The 20029-nt window shown below is 46.7% G+C and overlaps 1 protein-coding gene across 2 annotated transcripts in view; it reads right to left on the reverse strand.

Annotated features, from left to right (window-relative positions):
- ZC3H7A (zinc finger CCCH-type containing 7A) overlaps positions 1–20029 on the reverse strand; it is a 201015-nt gene that overhangs the window by 2859 nt on the left and 178127 nt on the right. For both annotated transcript variants that reach the window (XM_063934308.1, XM_063934307.1), the window contains exons 18-22: positions 17396–17529; positions 17161–17266; positions 12858–12966; positions 5120–5241; positions 4589–4752 (exon numbers count right to left, since the gene is read on the reverse strand). In XM_063934308.1, coding sequence (XP_063790378.1) covers positions 4589–4752; positions 5120–5241; positions 12858–12966; positions 17161–17266; positions 17396–17529 — 635 coding nt within the window. The remainder of the gene's footprint in view (positions 1–4588; positions 4753–5119; positions 5242–12857; positions 12967–17160; positions 17267–17395; positions 17530–20029) is intronic.

Raw genomic sequence — 20029 nt, forward strand, 5'->3', positions numbered from 1 at the left:
ACGCAGCCGCGGTAAGTCTTGGAATAGACATGGTACTTGCTGAATCAAGTCCCTTCTTAGCTCCCCAGGCCCTTAGTCCTCTGTGAGCATTTCTTGAAGTTCCGGGTACCAAGTCCCTCTTGGCCAATCCGGAGCCACTAGTATAGTTCATACTCCTCTATGTCTTATAATTCTCAATACCCTGGTTATGAGAAACAGAGGAGGGAACACATACACAGACTGGTACACCCACGGTGTTACCAGAACATCCACAGCTATCGCCTGAAGGTCTCATGACCTGGCGGAATACCTGTCCCGTTTTTTTTTCCGGGCGGGACGCCATCATGTCCACCTTTGGTCTTTGCCAACGGTCCACAATCATGTTGAAAAACTTCCCTATGAAGTTTCCACTCTCCCGGGTGGAGGTCATGCCTGCTGAGGAAGTCTGCTTCCCAGTCGTCCACTCCCGGAAAGAACACTGCTGACAGTGCTATCACATGATTTTCCGCCTAGCGAAAAATCCTTGCAGTTTTCACTGCCCTCCTGCTTCTTGTGCCGCCCTTCTGTTTACGTGGGCGACTGCCGTGATGTTATCCCACTGGATCAATACCGGCTGACCTTGAAGCAGAGGTCTAGCTAAGTTTAGAGCATTATAAATTTGCTCTAAGCTTATTTATGCGGAGAGAATTCTCCAGACTTAATCACACTTCCCTGGAAATTTTTTCCCTGTGTGACTGTTCCCCAGCCTCTCAGGCTGGCCTCCGTGGTCACCGGCATCCAATCCTGAATGCCGAATCTGCGGCCCTCTAGAAGATGAGCACTCTGTAATCACCACAGGAGAGACACCCTTTTCCTTGGATATAGGGTTATCCGCTGATGCATCTGAGGATGCGATCCGGACCATTTGTCCAGCAGATCCCACTGAAGAGTTCTTGCGGGAAATCTGCCGAATGGAATTGCTTCGTAATAAGCCACCATTTTTACCAGGACTCTTGTGCAATGATGCACTGACACTTTTCCTGGTTTTAGGAGGATCCCGATTAGCTCGGATAACTCCCTGGTTTTCTCCACTGGGAGAAACACGTTTTTCTGGACTGTGTCCAGAATCTTCCCTAGGAACAGTAGACGTGTCGTCGGAAAAAACTGCGATTTTGGAATATTTAGAATCCACTCGTGCTGTCGTAGAACTACTTAAGATAGTGCTACTCCGACCTCCAACTGTTCTCTGGACCTTGCCCTTATCAGGAAAGCGTCCATGTTTCTTTTAAGAAAAATCCTCATTCCGGCCATTACCTTGGTAAAGACCCGGGGCGCCGTGGACAATCCAAACGGCAGCGTCTGAACTGATAGTGACAGTTCTGTACCAGGAACCTGAAGTACCCTTGGTGAGAAGGGCAAATTTGGACCTGTAGGTAAACGTCCCTGATATCCAGTGACATCATATCGTCCCCTTCTTCCTGGTTCGCTATCACTGCTCCGAGTGACTCCATCTTGATTTGAACGCTTGTATGTAAGTGTTCAAATATTTCAGATCTCACCGAGCCGGTTGGCTTCAGTACCACAATATAGTGTGGAATACTACCCCCTTCCTTGTTGTAAGAAGGGTACTTTGATTATCACCTGCTGGGAATACAGCCTGTGAATTGTATGAGGGGGAGACGTCTCGAATTTCCAATGTACACCTGGGATATTACATGTAAGATCCCGGAGTTCCCTTGCGAGTGTTGCTGAAACTCTTGAGATGACCCCCTACCGCACCTGAGTCCGCTTGTACGGCCCCAGCGTTATGCTGCGGACTTGGCAGAAGCCGTGAGGAGCTTCTGTTCCTGGGAATGAGCTGCTTGCTGCAGTCTTCTTCCCTTTCCTCTCCCCCTGGGCAGATATGACTGGCCTTCGCCCGCCTGCCCGTATGGGGACGAAAGGACTGAGACTGAAAAGACTGTGTCCTTTTCTGCCAATATGTGACTCGGGGTAACAAAAGGTGGATTTTTCAGCTGTTGCCATGGCCACCAGGTCCAATGGACCGCCCCTTTATACGGCAATACTTCCATATGCCGTCTGGAATCTGCCTCACCTGACCACTGTCGTGTCTTCGTCTGGCAGATATGTACATCACATTTACTCTTGATGCCAGAATGCAAATATGCCTCTGCGCATCACACATATATAGAAATGCATCCTTAAAATGCTCTATAGACAATAAAATCCTGTCCCTGTCAAGGGTATCAAAATTTTCAGTCAGGAAATCCGACCAAGCCCCCTCAGCGCTGCACATCCAGGCTGAGGCGATTGCTGGTCGTAGTATAACACCAGTATGTGTGTATATACTGTTATGATATTTTCCAGCTTCCTATCAGCTGGCTCCTTGAGGGCGGCCGTATCTGGAAACGGTAACGCCATGTTTTTTATAAGCGTGTGAGCGCCTTGTCCACCCTAAGGTGTGTTTTCCAACTCGCCCTTACTACTGGCGGGAAAAAGGGTATACCGCCCATAACTTTCTGTCGGAGGAACCCCACGTATCATCACACACTTCATTTAATTTATCTGATTTAGGCAAAACTACAAGTAGTTTTTTCCCACCCTACAAAATACCCTTATTTGTGGTACTTGTGGTATCAGAAATACGTAACACCTCCTTCATTGCCCTTAACATGTAACTTGTGGCCCTAAAGGAAAAATACGTTTGTTTCTTCACCGTCGACACTGGGGTCAGTGTCCGTGTCAGTGTCTGTCGACCGACTGAGGTAAATGGGCGTTTTTACAAGCCCCTGACGGTGTCTGAGACGCCTGGACCGATACTAATTTGTCCGCCGGCTGTCTCATGTCGTCAACCGGCTTGCAGCGTGTTGACATTATCACGTAATTCCATAAGTAAGCCATCCATTCTGGTGTCGACTCCCTAGAGAGTGACATCACCATTACAGGCAATTTTCTCCGTCTCCTCACCAACATTTTCCTCATACATGTCGACACACACGTACCGACCTACAGCACACACATACAGGGAATGCTCTGATAGAGGACAGGACCCACTAGCCCTTTGGGGAGACAGAGGGAGAGTTTGCCAGCACACACCAAAAGCGCCATAATGTGTATATAACAACCCTAGAAGGTGTTGTTTCTATATATGGGCTCTTAATATATAATTATATCGCCAATTTATGCCACCCTTCTCTTTAACCCTGTTTCTGTAGTGCAGGGGAGAGTGGGAGCCTTCCTCACCAGCGGAGCTGGTCAGGAAAATGGCGCTGAGTGCTGAGGAGAATAAGCTCCGCCCCTTTCACGGCGGGCTTTTCTCCCGGTTATTAGGAAAACTGGCCTGGGTTAAATACATACATATAGCCTTAATGGCTATATGTGATGTATTTATTTGCCAAATAGGTATTTATATTGCTGCCCAGGGCGCCCCCAGCAGCGCCCTGCACCCTCCGTGACCGTGTCAGTGAGCCGTGTAGCAACAATGGCGCACAGCTGCAGTGCTGTGCGCTACCTCTCTGAAGACTGTGAAGTCTTCTGCCGCCTGTTTCCGGACCTCCGTTCCGCCGTCTTTCTTCAGCGTCTGTAAGGGGGATCGGCGGCGCGGCTCCGGGACGAACCCCAGGCTGACCTGTGTTCCGACTCCCTCTGGAGCTCAGTGTCCAGTAGCCTAAAACTTCAATCCTCCTGCACGCAGGTGAGTTGCAAGTCTCTCCCCTAAGTCCCTCGTTGCAGTGATCCTGTCGCCAGCAGGAATCACTGATTAGAAACCTAAAAAAAAACTTTACTAAACAGCTCCTTAAGAGAGCCATCCAGTTTGCACCCTTCTCGGACGGGCACAAAAACCTAACTGAGGCTTGGAGGAGGGTCATGGGGGGAGGAGCCAGTACACACCATGTGACCTAAAAAGCTTTTTAGATGTGCCCTGTCTCCTGCGGAGCCTGCTATTCCCCATGGTCCTGACGGAGTCCCCAGCATCCACTAGGACGTTAGAGAAAATGCATGTGGAAAATGCATGGCCACCTTAGACAGTGGCCATGAGCTTGTGGTGCTTCTTGGCTTCTGAGGAGTCCTACCTCCAGGAGTACTGTGGAAAGAAACACTGCAGAGGAGTGGGCAGGGCTACTAGAGAGGAGGAGGTGGCATCATGGAGGCCAGGAGTCTTCAACCGCAGAAGATGGAGGGAGGCGGCACTGTGTGAGAAGAGGTGGTACAGCACAGCACCATGAGAGAGCCGAGGTGAGTCCGCCCGCTGGGACCATTGGGAAGCAGGAGGGGCTGTGCATTATAGGAATAGGCTCCCGTTGCACGGCCCTTGCACTGCAGAGGAGGAGGAAGTGTAAAGTGCGGCAGCGGCATTTCACCTGACCACTCGCCGCTCCCCTGCTCCTCCATTATCAGCGCCTCTCTAATGTTTGGTGGGAGCGAGCTGCCCCCTTCTCCTCCCCCCCCCCCTTCCCAATTCCGACTCCACTGATTTGGACTAAGCAAAATTGACAAGTAAACCTTTTTGCTGCATGTGACATCAATAAATGAGCCATAATGTATAAATCATTGGACTCCTCTGGAACAGTTCATTGTGATACCTGTCTCTATTTCTGGCAAATACAATGTGTAGGAGATCCATGCTCACCTTTTACATACGGTAAAGACGCCAGTGGGGAAACGGTGCTGCCAGATGTTCTGATCATCCTCTGAGTGGAATACTTTCTCTTTATGTTTTTCTGATGAGATGTGACTCTTCCACTGACGCTCACTGTTGCAGTTTTTACCACAAAGCCAGCAATGAAAGTCAACCTGTTCAACAAAGCAACTGATGTAATAAAATATATATAGTTAAGCTCTCTTTCCAATAAATTCCGAGTATAAGGGTAAGAGATATATAAAAATACAGCTATTTTAGGTTATAAAAAAATTAATGTTCTGTCAGTCCTTACTCATCCTCATTGGCGCTGAAGGGTCTTTGTACTAATAATTATCCCAATGTGTCCTGTATTGGAAAATATAATTACTGACATAAAAGATGTCTGCTCATCTTGTCTGCTGTCCCACATCTAAAATAGAGGCATGTAATTGTGTATCTTCCTTTCCTGTAGTACAAGGAACCCTGCAGTCTCCTTACCAAGAACTAGTTACTTGGGTCTCCAGTCAAAGACAAACTTACTGTAGTTTCTGCGTAGTCAGTGGGCATGTGAATTTGCTTGTTCGCTTGCCATGAAACCTCATTTCCTTTCTCTATCTTCTTCTTGTTCATCAATTTCTCATGCAATTTTTCCATATCCTGAACTGAACGGAAAGAAATGGATATTACAATTAACATTACATGTCAATAGCCATTGTCCCAAACACAATATTACAGCTGTCCATGAAAAAGAGTTAAGAAAAGTCAGCAAATACATGTATACATTGCAGTCTTTTATGTTGGTTGACATTTCACAGAGCGATCATAAATAATATTGTATGTGAAAGAGGTATCACTGCATTGCAACACATTTCACAGCAAAGCACAGACATATAGGAAATATTTACCAGTTTTCACTGTGCTCAAATCAGAGGATCAGGAGAATTGCACTCATCACAGCAGCAATATGGCACCCAATGTGCTGAGAAAAGTGGGTTCACAAGTGTTGGGCATAGTTAGCCCTTCTCTGCAAAGATTCCAATCCCACAGATAATGGCCAAAAAAGTGTTTTCTTTTTTTAAATTAAATTAAAAGAAAGTGAACCAAAAGTAAAAATGTTTTTTTGTTTTTTTTTTAATTAAAACCACCACAAATAATGTGTTTCTTACTTTGGCATTAATCCACCTTTCCAAAATGGCAACCAGCTGGATTCTAGGTGCAGGGATTCACAAAAAAATCTGCATTTGAAAAATAAGAATTTACTTACCGATAATTCTATTTCTCATAGTCCGTAGTGGATGCTGGGACTCCGTCAGGACCATGGGGAATAGCGGGCTCCGCAGGAGACAGGGCACATCTAAATAAAGCTTTTAGGATCACATGGTGCGTACTGGCTCCTCCCCCTATGACCCTCCTCCAAGCCTCAGTTAGGTACTGTGCCCGGACGAGCGTACACAATAAGGAAGGATCTTGAATCCCGGGTAAGACTCATACCAGCCACACCAATCACACCGTACAACTTGTGATCTGAACCCAGTTAACAGTATGATAACAAAAAACGAAGTAGCCTCTGAAAAGATGACTCACAACAATAGTAATAACCCGATCTTTGTAACAATAACTATGTACAAGTATTGCAGACAATCCGCACTTGGGATGGGCGCCCAGCATCCACTACGGACTATGAGAAATAGAATTATCGGTAAGTAAATTCTTATTTTCTCTAACGTCCTAGTGGATGCTGGGACTCCGTCAGGACCATGGGGATTATACCAAAGCTCCCAAACGGGCGGGAGAGTGCGGATGACTCTGCAGCACCGAATGAGAGAACTCCAGGTCCTCCTTAGCCAGAGTATCAAATTTGTAAAATTTTACAAACGTGTTCTCCCCTGACCACGTAGCTGCTCGGCAAAGTTGTAATGCCGAGACCCCTCGGGCAGCCGCCCAAGATGAGCCCACTTTCCTTGTGGAGTGGGCCTTTACAGATTTAGGCTGTGGCAGGCCTGCCACAGAATGTGCAAGTTGGATTGTGCTACAGATCCAACGTGCAATCGTCTGTTTAGACGCAGGAGCACCCATCTTGTTGGGTGCATACAATATAAACAACGAGTCAGATTTTCTGACTCCAGCTGTCCTTGAAATATATATTTTTAATGCTCTGACAACGTCCAGTAACTTGGAGTCCTCCAAGTCGCTAGTAGCCGCAGGCACCACAATAGGCTGGTTCAAGTGAAAAGCCGAAACCACCTTAGGGAGAAAATGAGGACGTGTCCGCAGTTCTGCCCTGTCCGAATGGAAAATCAGATATGGGCTTTTGTATGATAAAGCCGCCAACTCTGAAACTCTCCTGGCTGAAGCCAGGGCCAATAGCATGGTTACCTTCCATGTAAGGTATTTTAAATCTACCGATTTTAGAGGCTCAAACCAATGAGATTTGAGAAAATTCAAAACTACGTTCAAATCCCACGGTGCCACTGGAGGCACTATTGGGGGTTGTATATGTAGTACACCTTTGACAAAAGTTTGTACTTCAGGCACTGATGCCAATTCCTTCTGGAAGAAGATTGATAAAGCCGAAATTTGAACTTTAATGGACCCCAATTTTAGGCCCATAGACAATCCTGCTTGCAGGAAATGTAAGAATCGACCCAATTGAAATTCTTCCGTTGGAGCCTTCTTGGCCTCACACCACGCAACATATTTTCGCCAAATGCGGTGATAATGTTGTACAGTCACTTCCTTTCTAGCCTTAATCAAGGTAGGAATAACTTCCTCTGGAATGCCCTTTTCTTTTAGAATCCGGCGTTCAACCGCCATGCCGTCAAACGCAGACGCGGTAAGTCTTGGAACATACAAGGTCCCTGCTGAAGCAGATCCCTTCTTAGAGGTAGAGGCCATGGATCCTCCGTGAGCATCTCTTGAAGTTCCGGATACCAAGTTCTTCTTGGCCAGTCCGGAGCCACCAGTATTGTTCTTACTCCTCTTTTCCGTATAATTCTCAGTACCTTTGGTATGAGAGGCAGAGGAGGGAACACATACACTGACTGGTACACCCACGGTGTTACCAGAGCGTCCACAGCTATTGCCTGAGGGTCTCTTGACCTGGCGCAATATCTGTCCAATTTTTTGTTGAGGCGAGACGCCATCATGTCCACCTTTGGTCTTTCCCAACGGTTCACAATCATGTGGAAGACTTCTGGATGAAGTCCCCACTCTCCCGGGTGAAGGTCGTGTCTGCTGAGGAAGTCTGCTTCCCAGTTGTCCACTCCCGGGATGAACACTGCTGACAGTGCTATGACATGATTCTCCGCCCAGCGCAGAATCCTTGCAGCTTCTGTCATTGCTCTTCTGCTTCTCGTGCCGCCTTGTCGGTTTACGTGGGCGACTGCCGTGATGTTGTCCGACTGGATCAACACCGGCTGACCCTGAAGCAGCGATTTTGCCAGGCTTAGAGCATTGTAGATCGCTCTTAGCTCCAGTATATTTATGTGAAGGGACGTCTCCAGGTTTGACCACACGCCCTGGAAGTTTCTTCCCTGTGTGACTGCTCCCCAGCCTCGTAGGCTGGCATCCGTAGTCACCAGGACCCAGTCCTGTATGCCGAATCTGCGGCCCTCTAACAGATGGGCACTCTGCAACCACCACAGGAGAGACAACCTTGTTCTTGGTGACAGTGTTATCCGCTGATGCATGTGCAGATGCGATCCGGACCATTTGTCCACCAGATCCCACTGAAATGTCCGTGCATGGAATCTGCCGAATGGAATCGCTTCGTAAGAAGCCACCATCTTTCCCAGGACTCTTGTGCATTGATGTACTGACACAGTTCCTGGTTTTAGGAGGTTCCTGACAAGTTCGGATAACTCCCTTGCTTTCTCCTCCGGGAGAAACACCTTTTTCTGAACCGTGTCCAGAATCATTCCCAGGAACAGCAGACGAGTTGTCGGGGTCAATTGAGATTTTGGAAGATTCAGAATCCACCCGTGTTGCTGAAGCACTACCTGGGTTAGTGCTACACCGACTTCCAGCTGTTCTCTGGACTTTGCCCTTATCAGGAGATCGTCCAAGTAAGGGATAATTAATACGCCTTTTCTTCGTAGAAGAACCATCATTTCGGTCATTACCTTGGTAAAGACCCGAGGGGCCGTGGACAAACCAAACGGCAGCGTTTGAAACTGATAATGACAGTCTTGTATCACGAACCTGAGATACCCTTGGTGTGAGGGGTAAATTGGGACATGCAGATAAGCATCTTTTATGTCCAGGGACACCATGAAGTCCCCTTCTTCCAGATTCGCTATCACTGCTCTGAGTGACTCCATCTTGAACTTGAATTTCTGTATGTACAGGTTCAAGGATTTCAGGTTTAGAATAGGTCTTACCGAACCGTCCGGCTTCGGTACCACAAATAGTGTGGAATAATACCCCTTTCCCTGTTGTAGGAGGGGTACCTTGACTATCACCTGCTGAGAATACAGCTTGTGAATGGCTTCCAAAACCGACGTCCTTTCTGAGGGAGACGTTGGTAAAGCAGACTTTAGGAACCGGCGAGGGGGAGACCTTTCGAACTCCAACATGTAACCCTGAGATATTATCTGCAGGATCCATGGGTCCACTTGTGAGCGAGCCCACTGATTGCTGAAAATCTTGAGTCGACCCCCCACCGCTCCTGAGTCCGCTTGTAAAGCCCCAGCGTCATGCTGATGGCTTTGTAGAACCCGGGGCGGGCTTCTGGTCCTGGGCAGGGGCTGCTTGCTGCCCTCTCTTACCCTTTCCTCTGCCTCGCGGCAGATAAGACTGTCCTTTTGGTCGCTTGTTTTTATAGGAGCGAAAGGACTGCGGCTGAAAAGACGGTGTCTTTTTCTGTTGGGAGGGGGTCTGAGGTAAAAAAGTGGATTTGCCGGCAGTTGCCGTGGCCACCAGGTCCGAAAGACCGACCCCAAATAATTCCCCTCCTTTATATGGCAATACTTCCATATGCCTTTTGGAATCCGCATCACCTGACCACTGTCGCGTCCATAAACTTCTTCTGGCAGATATGGACATCGCGCTTACTCTTGATGCTAGAGTACAAATATCCCTCTGAGCATCTCGCATATAAAGAAAAGCATCCTTTAATTGCTCTAGAGTCAATAAAATACTGTCCCTATCCAGGGTATCAATATTTTCAGTCAGAGAATCCAACCACACTACCCCAGCACTGCACATCCAGGCTGAGGCTACTGCCGGTCGCAGTATAACACCAGTATGTGTGTATATACTCTTCAGTGTAGTTTCCAGCCTCCTATCTGCTGGATCCTTGAGGGCGGCCGTATCAGGAGACGGCAACGCCACTTGCTTTGATAAACGTGTGAGCGCCTTATCCACCCTAGGGGGTGTTTCCCAGCGCGCCCTAACCTCTGGTGGGAAAGGGTATAATGCCAATAACTTCTTGGAAATTAGCAGTTTTCTATCTGGGTTAACCCACGCTTCGTCACACACGTCATTCAATTCCTCTGATTCTGGAAAAGCTACAGGTAGTTTTTTCACCCCCCACATAATACCCCTTTTTGAGGTACCAGCAGTATCAGAGATCTGCAAAGCCTCCTTCATTGCCGTGATCATATAACGTGTGGCCCTATTGGAAAATACGTTTGTTTCTTCACCGTCGACACTAGATTCATCTGTGTCGGTACCCGTGTCGACTGACTGAGGTAAGGGACGTTTTACAGCCCCTGACGGTGTCTGAGACGCCTGAGCCGGTACTAACTGGTTTTCCGGCCGTCTCATTTCGTCAACTGACTTTTGTAATGTGCTAACATTATCACGTAATTCCATAACTAAAGCCATCCATTCCGGTGTCGACTCCCTAGGGGGTGACATCACCATTACCGGCAATTGCTCTGCCTCCACACCAACATCGTCCTCATACATGTCGACACACACGTACCGACACACAGCAGCCACACAGGGAATGCTCTAATCGAAGACAGGACCCTCTTAGCCCTTTGGGGAGACAGAGGGAGAGTTTGCCAGCACACACCAAAAGCGCTATAAATGTATATAAACAACCCTAGAAGGTGTTGTTTTTGATATAAGCGCTTTTAATATATCAATATCGCCAAATTATGCCCCCCTTCTCTTTGTTACCCTGTTTCTGTAGTGCAGTGCAGGGGAGAGTCCTGGGAGCCTTCCTCACCAGCGGAGCTGAGCAGGAAAATGGCGCTGAGTGCTGAGGAGAATAAGCTCCGCCCCTTTTTCGGCGGGCTTTTCTCCCGGGTTTTAAGAAAACTGGCCTGGGTTAAATACATACATATAGCCTTAATGGCTATATGTGATGTATTTATTTTGCCACTAAAGGTATTTAATATTGCTGCCCAGGGCGCCCCCAGCAGCGCCCTGCACCCTCCGTGACTGAATCAGTGAGACGTGTAGCAACAATGGCGCACAGCTGCAGTGCTGTGCGCTACCTTCATGAAGACTGAGGAGTCTTCTGCCGCCTGCTTTCCGGACCTCCGTCTTCAGCGTCTGTAAGGGGGATCGGCGGCGCGGCTCCGGGACGAACCCCAGGAGGACCTGTGTTCCGACTCCCTCTGGAGCTAAGTGTCCAGTAGCCTAAGACTCCAATCCATCCTGCACGCAGGTGAGTTGGAAATCTCTCCCCTAAGTCCCTCGATGCAGTGATCCTGTTGCCAGCAGGATTCACTGAGATTTAAACCTAAAAAAACTTTTTCTAAGCAGCTCTTTAGGAGAGCCACCTAGATTGCACCCTTCTCGGACGGGCACAAAAACCTAACTGAGGCTTGGAGGAGGGTCATAGGGGGAGGAGCCAGTACGCACCATGTGATCCTAAAAGCTTTATTTAGATGTGCCCTGTCTCCTGCGGAGCCCGCTATTCCCCATGGTCCTGACGGAGTCCCAGCATCCACTAGGACGTTAGAGAAATTATCATTTCTTCTGGTGTAAACTTGTGCTGTCTCAATTTAAATGCTAACCATATGCAGTAATAATGCAGCAGCACAACAAGGCCTACCATTTGTTTAACTTAGGAAATCTGCTGCCCTAAATGAGGGACTCCATTTTTCTTTGACACGATATGGTGGAGATCTGTGTTGGGTTGTTTTTGTGTGTGTGTGTGTGTGTGTGTGTGTGTGTGTGTGTGTGTGTGTGTGTGTGTGTGTGTGTGTGTGTGTGTGTGTGTGTGTGTGTGTGTGTGAGCTCCTGAAGTTATAACCTGGTGAAAGGACACTACCCTCTTCAGAACTAGGGTGTACCCATATGTTTGGAAGCCAGGGGAGGTGGCTGATAGATGGTTACAAGGTCCACAGGGTCAAAAGGTTCACACACATATGGTGAACACATTTTTTTTTTAGGGTTTTTTCATGTTTATACAATGTTTGCTGCATTTACTATCCATGTCTCAAACTATTACCTTTAGTAACCTTGTGGCGAGCGAAGCGGAGCGAGCCCTAAGTGGACGCATTTCACAAATTTGGGTGAAATATGTTTAAAAACACAAAACATTAAAAAAAAAAACTTTTTTTTTGTGTCAACCGTTTTCCATGTTGACGTTTTGACCTTTACAATGCCAAGCCAGTATATGGGCGATAGTTTTTAGTCCCATGCAGTCCTGCACGCCCTATGAAAATTTCTCCAGCATCCATATATACTATAGGCTTCAGAATAAAGATGTCTCTTAGTGTCACATGATCCTCCAACCTAGTTCCTAATACCCATGTAGAGAATTACTGAGGTAGTAGAGAGCACATCTAACAAAATGAACTCGCCCTGATGTATACGCCTCTGCATATTTTTGAACGCACTTTATTTGTTTATAGTCATTTACCCCTAATTTACTAATTTGAATCGGCCCCAATGATTACTCTGACATAAGAGCATGCTTTTTATATTCATTTATAAAACTTATACTATCTTTAAAAATAAAGTGAATTAAAAAAAAAAAAACTATTTACATCACTCTTCCCAAAGTGAGTCATGAGCAATGTCTACATCTGCCTCACCCATTAAATACCCTCCATGCCAGCACCATTAGACAGGGGAAAGATCAGTTATATGGATACAAATAAAAGGAAGTATTTCTACAACTAATTGCCACAAAGCATATAGCCCTCGTAGTTGTAATATAAAATGACAGATTAGGACAGTTCTATGTAATAAACTGTAAGTGCTATAAAATACTCTCAGCATTAATACATAGAGACCGAGGGACAAAGGATAGAATGAGGAAGAAGAAGGTAATGAGGAATAAAACAAGAAACAGTTTGTACATATTCTTACTTACTGCCTAGATCTCTCATACAGGTCCAAATCTCTTTCTCTTCTTGGCTGTGAGCAAAAGCACAATTTCCAATATACTGGCATTTTTTGCCACTCAAAATATGATGACACAACTGTGGGAGACACAATAGACATGTTTGTACTAATTATAGGGACAATTATTTTGAAGTTGGCCTACATAGTTGTTTTATTTCTGTCTGCTGAAGAGTTATCACTGATCTATTACAATGTTCATCCAGAAAGAACATGAGCTCATAACAAGGAGAATCATAGTGTAGTTACACTAAAGGACAACAGACTTCTCTATATACAGATGTGTCCTCATACAGCATGCCTCAATACGCCTCGTAGGGGGAGGTGCCTGGCGTGAGTGAGCTGACAGGTCCCATGCAACTCTGTTAGCGTCGAGCATGTTTTTGCCAAATAACGCATCTTATTCGCATCTCTATGCGTATAGGATGCACAAGCAGACACTGCTGATTAAAATGATATGCGGCATACCTATATTATGTGCGCGTATGCAGCTGTATGTGCATACAAAATGCTACGTTATACTGTATAGCGTTTTCTAGTTTTAGGCTGCGGGTGGTGGTGGTGGTGTTAGGTTTAAACACCACCGCGGAGGGGGTTAGGGTAAAGCTGAGGGGGATGGGGGTAGAGGTTTAGGAACCCATTGGGGAATGGTAAGTATACTCACCTTCCTCCTGTTGGGATTCTAGAGAACGTGATGCCGCAGTCATTATTCTGCTGCTGGCATAATAATCCCAACCTAAGTGGTAATATCTGTAAAAATGGTTTATTGATCAGAAAATAGCCACCTCACTATAGATGTACAGATGTAGCCACACTTCTTGTTGCCGCGAGGCGTACGCACGCATCGCGGCACAATGCGAACGCGCCGCACTACAACTGGCCGCAGCAGGCGTTTGCGTCATAGGATTTAACACAGTCACGGGCACACTAGGCGTGCCATCGCCACCGCGATGCGCATGCACCGCGGCAATGATGACCATTGCTACATATGTAGCTATATTTCGTGGCAGCACTGATGGTATCATTTTTAGCATTACTCACTCACAGCACTGAGGTCATGGGTTCGATTCACACTATGGCCCTGTGTGGAGTTTGTGCATTCTCCCCGTACTTGTGTGGGTCTCCTCCAGGTACTCCGGTTTCCTCCCGCACTCCAAAAATATACTGGTAGGTTAACTGGCTTCCAACAAAAATTAACCCTAGTGTGAATGTGTGTGCATTTACATGTGGTAGGGAATATAGATTGTAAGATCCACTGGGGCAGGGACTGATGTGAATGACCAAATATTCTCTGTAAAGCGTTGCTGAACGTGTGTTGTGCCATATAAATAACTGGTACAAAATAATAATATATAGGGAAATAAAGTTGGGGATTAGAGATTAACAGACATTATGAGATTATTATTAATATATTTGTCCAAAGCAGAGCCGTGAGGAAAAGGTATTACTTAAGCAGTCACAAAAGGATTAAGGCAGGCATGTCCAAACTACGGCACTCCAGCTGTTGAGAAACTACACATCCCAGCATGCCCTGAGCTAGCTTTAGCATTCTCTGACAGCAAAACTGTGTCAGGGCATGCTGGGATATGTAGTTTCACAACAGCTGGAGGGCCGCAGTTTGGACATGCCTGGATTAAGGGAACAAACTTTGTTACATCATAAAAGACAATTCAGCAATAAATGGCTATATTATTCAGTCCTTCAGAAAATAAAGAGGGTGGCAGCAGTCTGGAAACCCTTTACTGGCCGGTAAAATGAACATCTGTCATGTCAACCATTTTGTGAAAGCCTTCACAATCAAGTTCACAGAAACTTCATTATTTTTTGTGGAATTTTGAACTACTATATCTTCTATAATTATACATAAATTAACAGAAAAAAGAAACGTCCAGAAACATGGGCTACACAATATCCAATCAGCCGCAGTAATTTACTACAGCTAATTGACCCCCCCAGAGATTTTCAATTGTCCCCGATGCCAGCAGTTATCAGGGATTTTGTTTTGCGTGCCTGAGGCACAAAATCCCCAATAACCAGCCCTCACAGCCTCATTTTTTTTCCTTAAAAAACAAACAGGATCCGGAAACTTATCGAAGATCGTGTGTGTTTTCAGCTGAGAAGAACGGGGACTAATTAGATAGGTCGAAAAAAAAAAAAAAAAAAAAAAAATAGTGAAAATCCCTCGTTTTTCATAACCAACATTTTTTCGCGACTAATTGGATTCCCCCCCATTATATTTATTTAAATTATTTATTACAAATTATTATTAAGACATGACTACATAAACCTTCATTCCAAGTAGAGGTATATCCCTTCGATGCAGTCACATGATGGATATGTAAGGAGGAGTGCTGCAAGTGATGTAACTTACTTCTGCAAGAATCAACAGTAAAGGTCATCTGGTCTCTCTAATGGGATGCGGTCAAGATCCCGCCGGACGGAATCCCGGCGGTCGAAATACAGACACCGGGATCCCGACCGGCACAATCCCGACATTTTCTCCCTCTGTGGGTGTACACGACACCCATAGAGGGAGAATAAATTTAGTGTGGCGAGCGTAGCGAGGCACCGTGGCCGCAGCGTGGCGAGCGCAGCGAGCCTGCGTTGCGCTCGCCCCCCGTCGGGATTGTGCCGGTCAGGATCCCGGTGTCGATATTCCGACCGCCGGGATCCCGTCCGGCGGGATTTCGTACTGATCTCTCTCTAATACCCGTTTCAGACCACCAGCTATGAACACGGGTTACTGGCACATGAGAGCACATAACCCGTGTTCATGTGCAGTCTGAAAGATGCCAGGGGAACTTGTGTTCAACCCGGCTCGCTGTGTGGTGTGAACGGGAGTCAATTCGATGCGACCCGTTTCCCGTTCACTGTGTGTGTATGGGCGGTGCTTGGAGATCATGTGATCTCCAAGCGCCACCCCCGCCGCATCACTGCTGACAACACCAACCCGGCAATATGCCGGGTTGCAGACAGCGGGGTGCCTGAGGCGGGTCGCACCCTGGGAGCTCCCATGCCAGGCTCCCGGGTGCGACCCAACTCAGGTGGTGTGAAAAGGGTATAAGTAATCTAGCTAGTGGCTCTTTAGGGGTCAACAGGTGTTCATGGATAGGATTACCAGAAGAATGAATATCATATTTACATTACATATTTATTTTTTAATACAGCTTTTAATCTATTCTTTAATGAAACTTGCTTAAAAATGTTTTCATTATTATAGCCTTTTAGTAGATTCCCTGTATACCAGAGATTCATTTACATAAGTTTCCATATGAGAAACATCTCCATCCGGGACTGAGAATCTGCAAAAACTTAGCACTATCTATTGCTATTGAAACATTGCCTAGGACCAAACAAGACCCTCTACATCAGGGCTATTCAACTAGCGGCCTGTAAGCAGAAGTAGGTGGGATGTTGCATGCCTGTCACGAGGAGTGCGTGCCCGCCACATTTAATCATTGTGGCTCCTCCTCCTCTATTCTGCACAAAAATTAAGATGCTGCAGAAGTATAAAAGGAAAGATGGAAACGAGCACAGATCATGCAGAGGTAAAGACACTGGAAGCAACAGGGATCTAGCAGTAGGGCTCCAAAGTCACAGATGGAGGGCCTGGCATGCTTGGACATGTGGCACCACTGAAGTGATCTCTATATTACTGTATCGCCTCTCCTGCTCTATCTGTGTGGCATAATGTGAATAAGGGGCCATACTGTGCGGCATAATGTGAACAAGGGGCCCTACGGTGTGATATGTTAATGTGTGGCATAATGTGAATAGGGGGCGCTACTGTGTGGCATAATATGAATAAGAGGCCCTACTGTGTGGCATAATGTGAATAAGGGACACTACTGTGTGGCATAATGTGAATAAGGGACACTACTGTCAGTAGCTGCTGTGCATGGGGACATTTGTGACAAGCTGGTGTGCATTAGGACATGTGTGACAAATGTTGTGTCCTGCAGAGGATAAATATGGCATACAGAGGCATGTGTGTCTCTGACGGCATATGTGTAATATACTTTAAACTTAACTTTTGCTTTTATAGTAAAACCCACGTGTCTGGCCCCCCAAATCTCCCAAACTTTTCAGAGTCGCCCACTCAAAGTTTTTGTTGAATAGCCATGATCTATATTTACAAATTTGATAGGCTATTATCACTTTCTTAATCTTGATATGCTTTACCTGCATTTAATTGACTTCTCTTTTTCATAGCTGGACACCTCCAATCTCTACATTTCTCTACAGATTTATATGTACAATAATATTAAAATCACCTCAAACTGAACAGGTACTGGTTTCTTTGTCGGACATGGTCGGATAGATATCCACTTTTTCCGCTCATTGGACATCACAAGCACAACCTGACGATCTCTGGTCCACCTAAGATAGACACATGCGGTGTTAGTAGGCAATGACAACCAAGCCAGGCACTGCACAACACCTATTAATATATACCATTAGTATGATTTACTGTTTTGCTGCAGGCATATTGCTCTCTTATGTACTTACGTATGTCTTGCCTTTGCACTGCAATATTTTCGGTTTGTGTCTGCTTCAATCACTTGGCCGTTTCTCCAGCATTGTGCGCACACAAACTTAATGTTAAATTTTGGATATCCGTGATTACTGTGAATGTTCAGCAGCTTTCGTAAAAAGCAGAACACAATAAGCAACAAAATACCGGTGAGGTTACAAACTATATTTACATGCATAAAATCTATCATAACAAAACTAATGTAACTAATAAGTAAATGGCCAGTTTATTCTATAAAGACCGATACAAAGGTGGATTGAGACTTTTCCTATAAATGTCACTGTGTTGTGGAAACATACAAATGGCTGCTTTGTATATTTGATATATAAATAACGAGTTTTATGGTAAGAACTTACCTTTGTTAAAACTCTTACTGCGAGGTACACTGGGCTCCACAAGGAATGGACAATGGGGTGTAGAGTAGGATCTTGATCCGAGGCATCAACAGGCTCAAAGCTTTGACTGTTCCCAGAATGCATACCGCCGCCTCCTATATCCCCCCGCCTCCCTGCACAGGATCTCAGTTTTTAGTTAACCAGTCCAATGCAGTAGCAGGAAAAGAGACGACAACGGTTAGCAGCCACAACACCGCATTCTCACGACAGGAGACGTGTCAGCGGCTAATGCCATACCAACCCAAAGAAGCTAAGTGCGTCAGGGTGGGCGCCTTGTGGAGCCCAGTATACCTCGCAGAAAGAGATTTAACAAAGGTAAGTTCTTACCATAAAACTTGTTTTCTGCTGCGGGGTACACTGGGCTCCACAAGGAATGGACAATGGGGATGTCCTAAAGCAGTTCCTTATGGGAGGGGACGCACTGTAGCGGGCACAAGAACCCGGCGTCCAAAGGAAACATCCTGGGAAGCGGCAGTATCGAAGGCATAGAACCTTATGAACGTGTTCACAGAGGACCACGTAGCCGCCTAATTGTTCAAGGGTCGCACCACGTTGGGCCGCCCAAGAAGGTCCAACAGACCGAGTAGAATGGGCCTTAATGTGATCAGAAGTAGAGAGACCAGCCTTCACCCAAGCACGTGCAATCACCATTCTAATCCATCTGGCCAGAGTTTGCTTGTGAAACCCAAACACAACAAAAAGAGAATCAGAGTTCCTAATAAAAGCAGTTCTCTTCACATAGAGATGGAGAGCCCGTACCACATCCAAAGACAGATCAGAAGAAACTAGTGCCGGAGCTACAATCTCCTGATTAAGGTGGAACGAAGAAACCACCTTAGGTAGATAGCCGGGACGAGTCCTAAGAGCCGCCCGGTCACGGTGAAATATCAGATATGGGGAAATACAGGACAAGGCACCCAAATCCGACACTCTTCTAGCTGAAGCAATAGCCAGCAGAAACACCACCTTAAGGGAAAGCCACTTAAGGTCAGCTGAACCAAGAGGTTCAAACGGAGACTCTTGTAACGCCTCCAAAACGACCGACAAGTCCTAAGGAGCCACAGGCGGGACATAGGGAGGTTGGATATGCAACACACCCTGAGTAATGGCATGCACATCAGGTAAGGTCGCAATTTTTCTCTGAAACCACACCGACAAGGCAGATATTTGAACCTTGAGGGAGGCCAGACGCAGGCCTAAGTCAAGGCCCTGCTGAAGAAAAGCCAACAACTTGGCTATACTAAACTTGGAAGTGTCATAATCGTTAGATGCGCACCAAACAAAGTAAGAATGCCAGACCCTATAGTAAATCCGAGCCGAAGCCGGTTTCCGGGCCCGCAACAGAGTTTGAATGACCGCCTCAGAAAACCCTTTAGCCCTTAAGATGGAAGCTTCAAGAGCCAAGCCGTCAAAGACAGCCCGGCTAGGTCCTGGTAGACACAGGGGCCCTGAACGAGGAGGTCTGGGCGTTGTGGAAGTAGAATTGGACGCTCTGACGATAGGCCTTGCAGGTCTGAGAACCAGTGCCGTCTGGGCCACGCTGGAGCTATGAGAAGCAGAATTCCTTTTTCTTGCTTGAACTTCCGAATTACCCTGGGCAGGAGTGACACCGGAGGGAACACGTACGGCAGCCGAAACCTCCACGGAACCGCCAGCGCATCCACAAATGCTGCTCGAGGATCCCTTGTCCTTGCTCCGAAGACCGGAACCTTGTGATTGTGTCGAGACGACATCAGATCTACGTCTGGAAGGCCCCACCTTTCCACTAGGAGTTGAAACACTCCTGGATGGAGGCCCCACTCGCCGGCATGCACGTCCTGACGACTGAGAAAGTCCGCTTCCCAATTCAGGACTCCCGGAATGAATATTGCCGATATGGCCGGTAGATGGCATTCTGCCCACTGTAGAATCCGTGAGACTTCCTTCATTGTAAGGCGGCTTCGAGTGCCGCCTTGATGATTTATGTAAGCCACTGTGGTGGCGTTGTCCGACTGTATTTGAACAGGACGGTTCTGAATTAAATGCTGGGCTAGGTTCAAGGCATTGAAGACCGGCCGCAACTCCAGAATATTGATCGAGAGGAGGGACTCCTCCTTGGTCCACCGCCCCTGAAGGGAGTGTTGCTCCAGCACCGCGCCCCAACCTCTTAGACTGGCATCTGTCGTCAACAGGACCCAGTCGGATATCCAGAACGGACGGCCCCTGCACAGTTGT

This window comes from Pseudophryne corroboree, chromosome 7 (assembly GCF_028390025.1).
Source record: "Pseudophryne corroboree isolate aPseCor3 chromosome 7, aPseCor3.hap2, whole genome shotgun sequence".
In the NCBI taxonomy this organism is placed as follows: Eukaryota; Metazoa; Chordata; class Amphibia; order Anura; family Myobatrachidae; genus Pseudophryne; species Pseudophryne corroboree.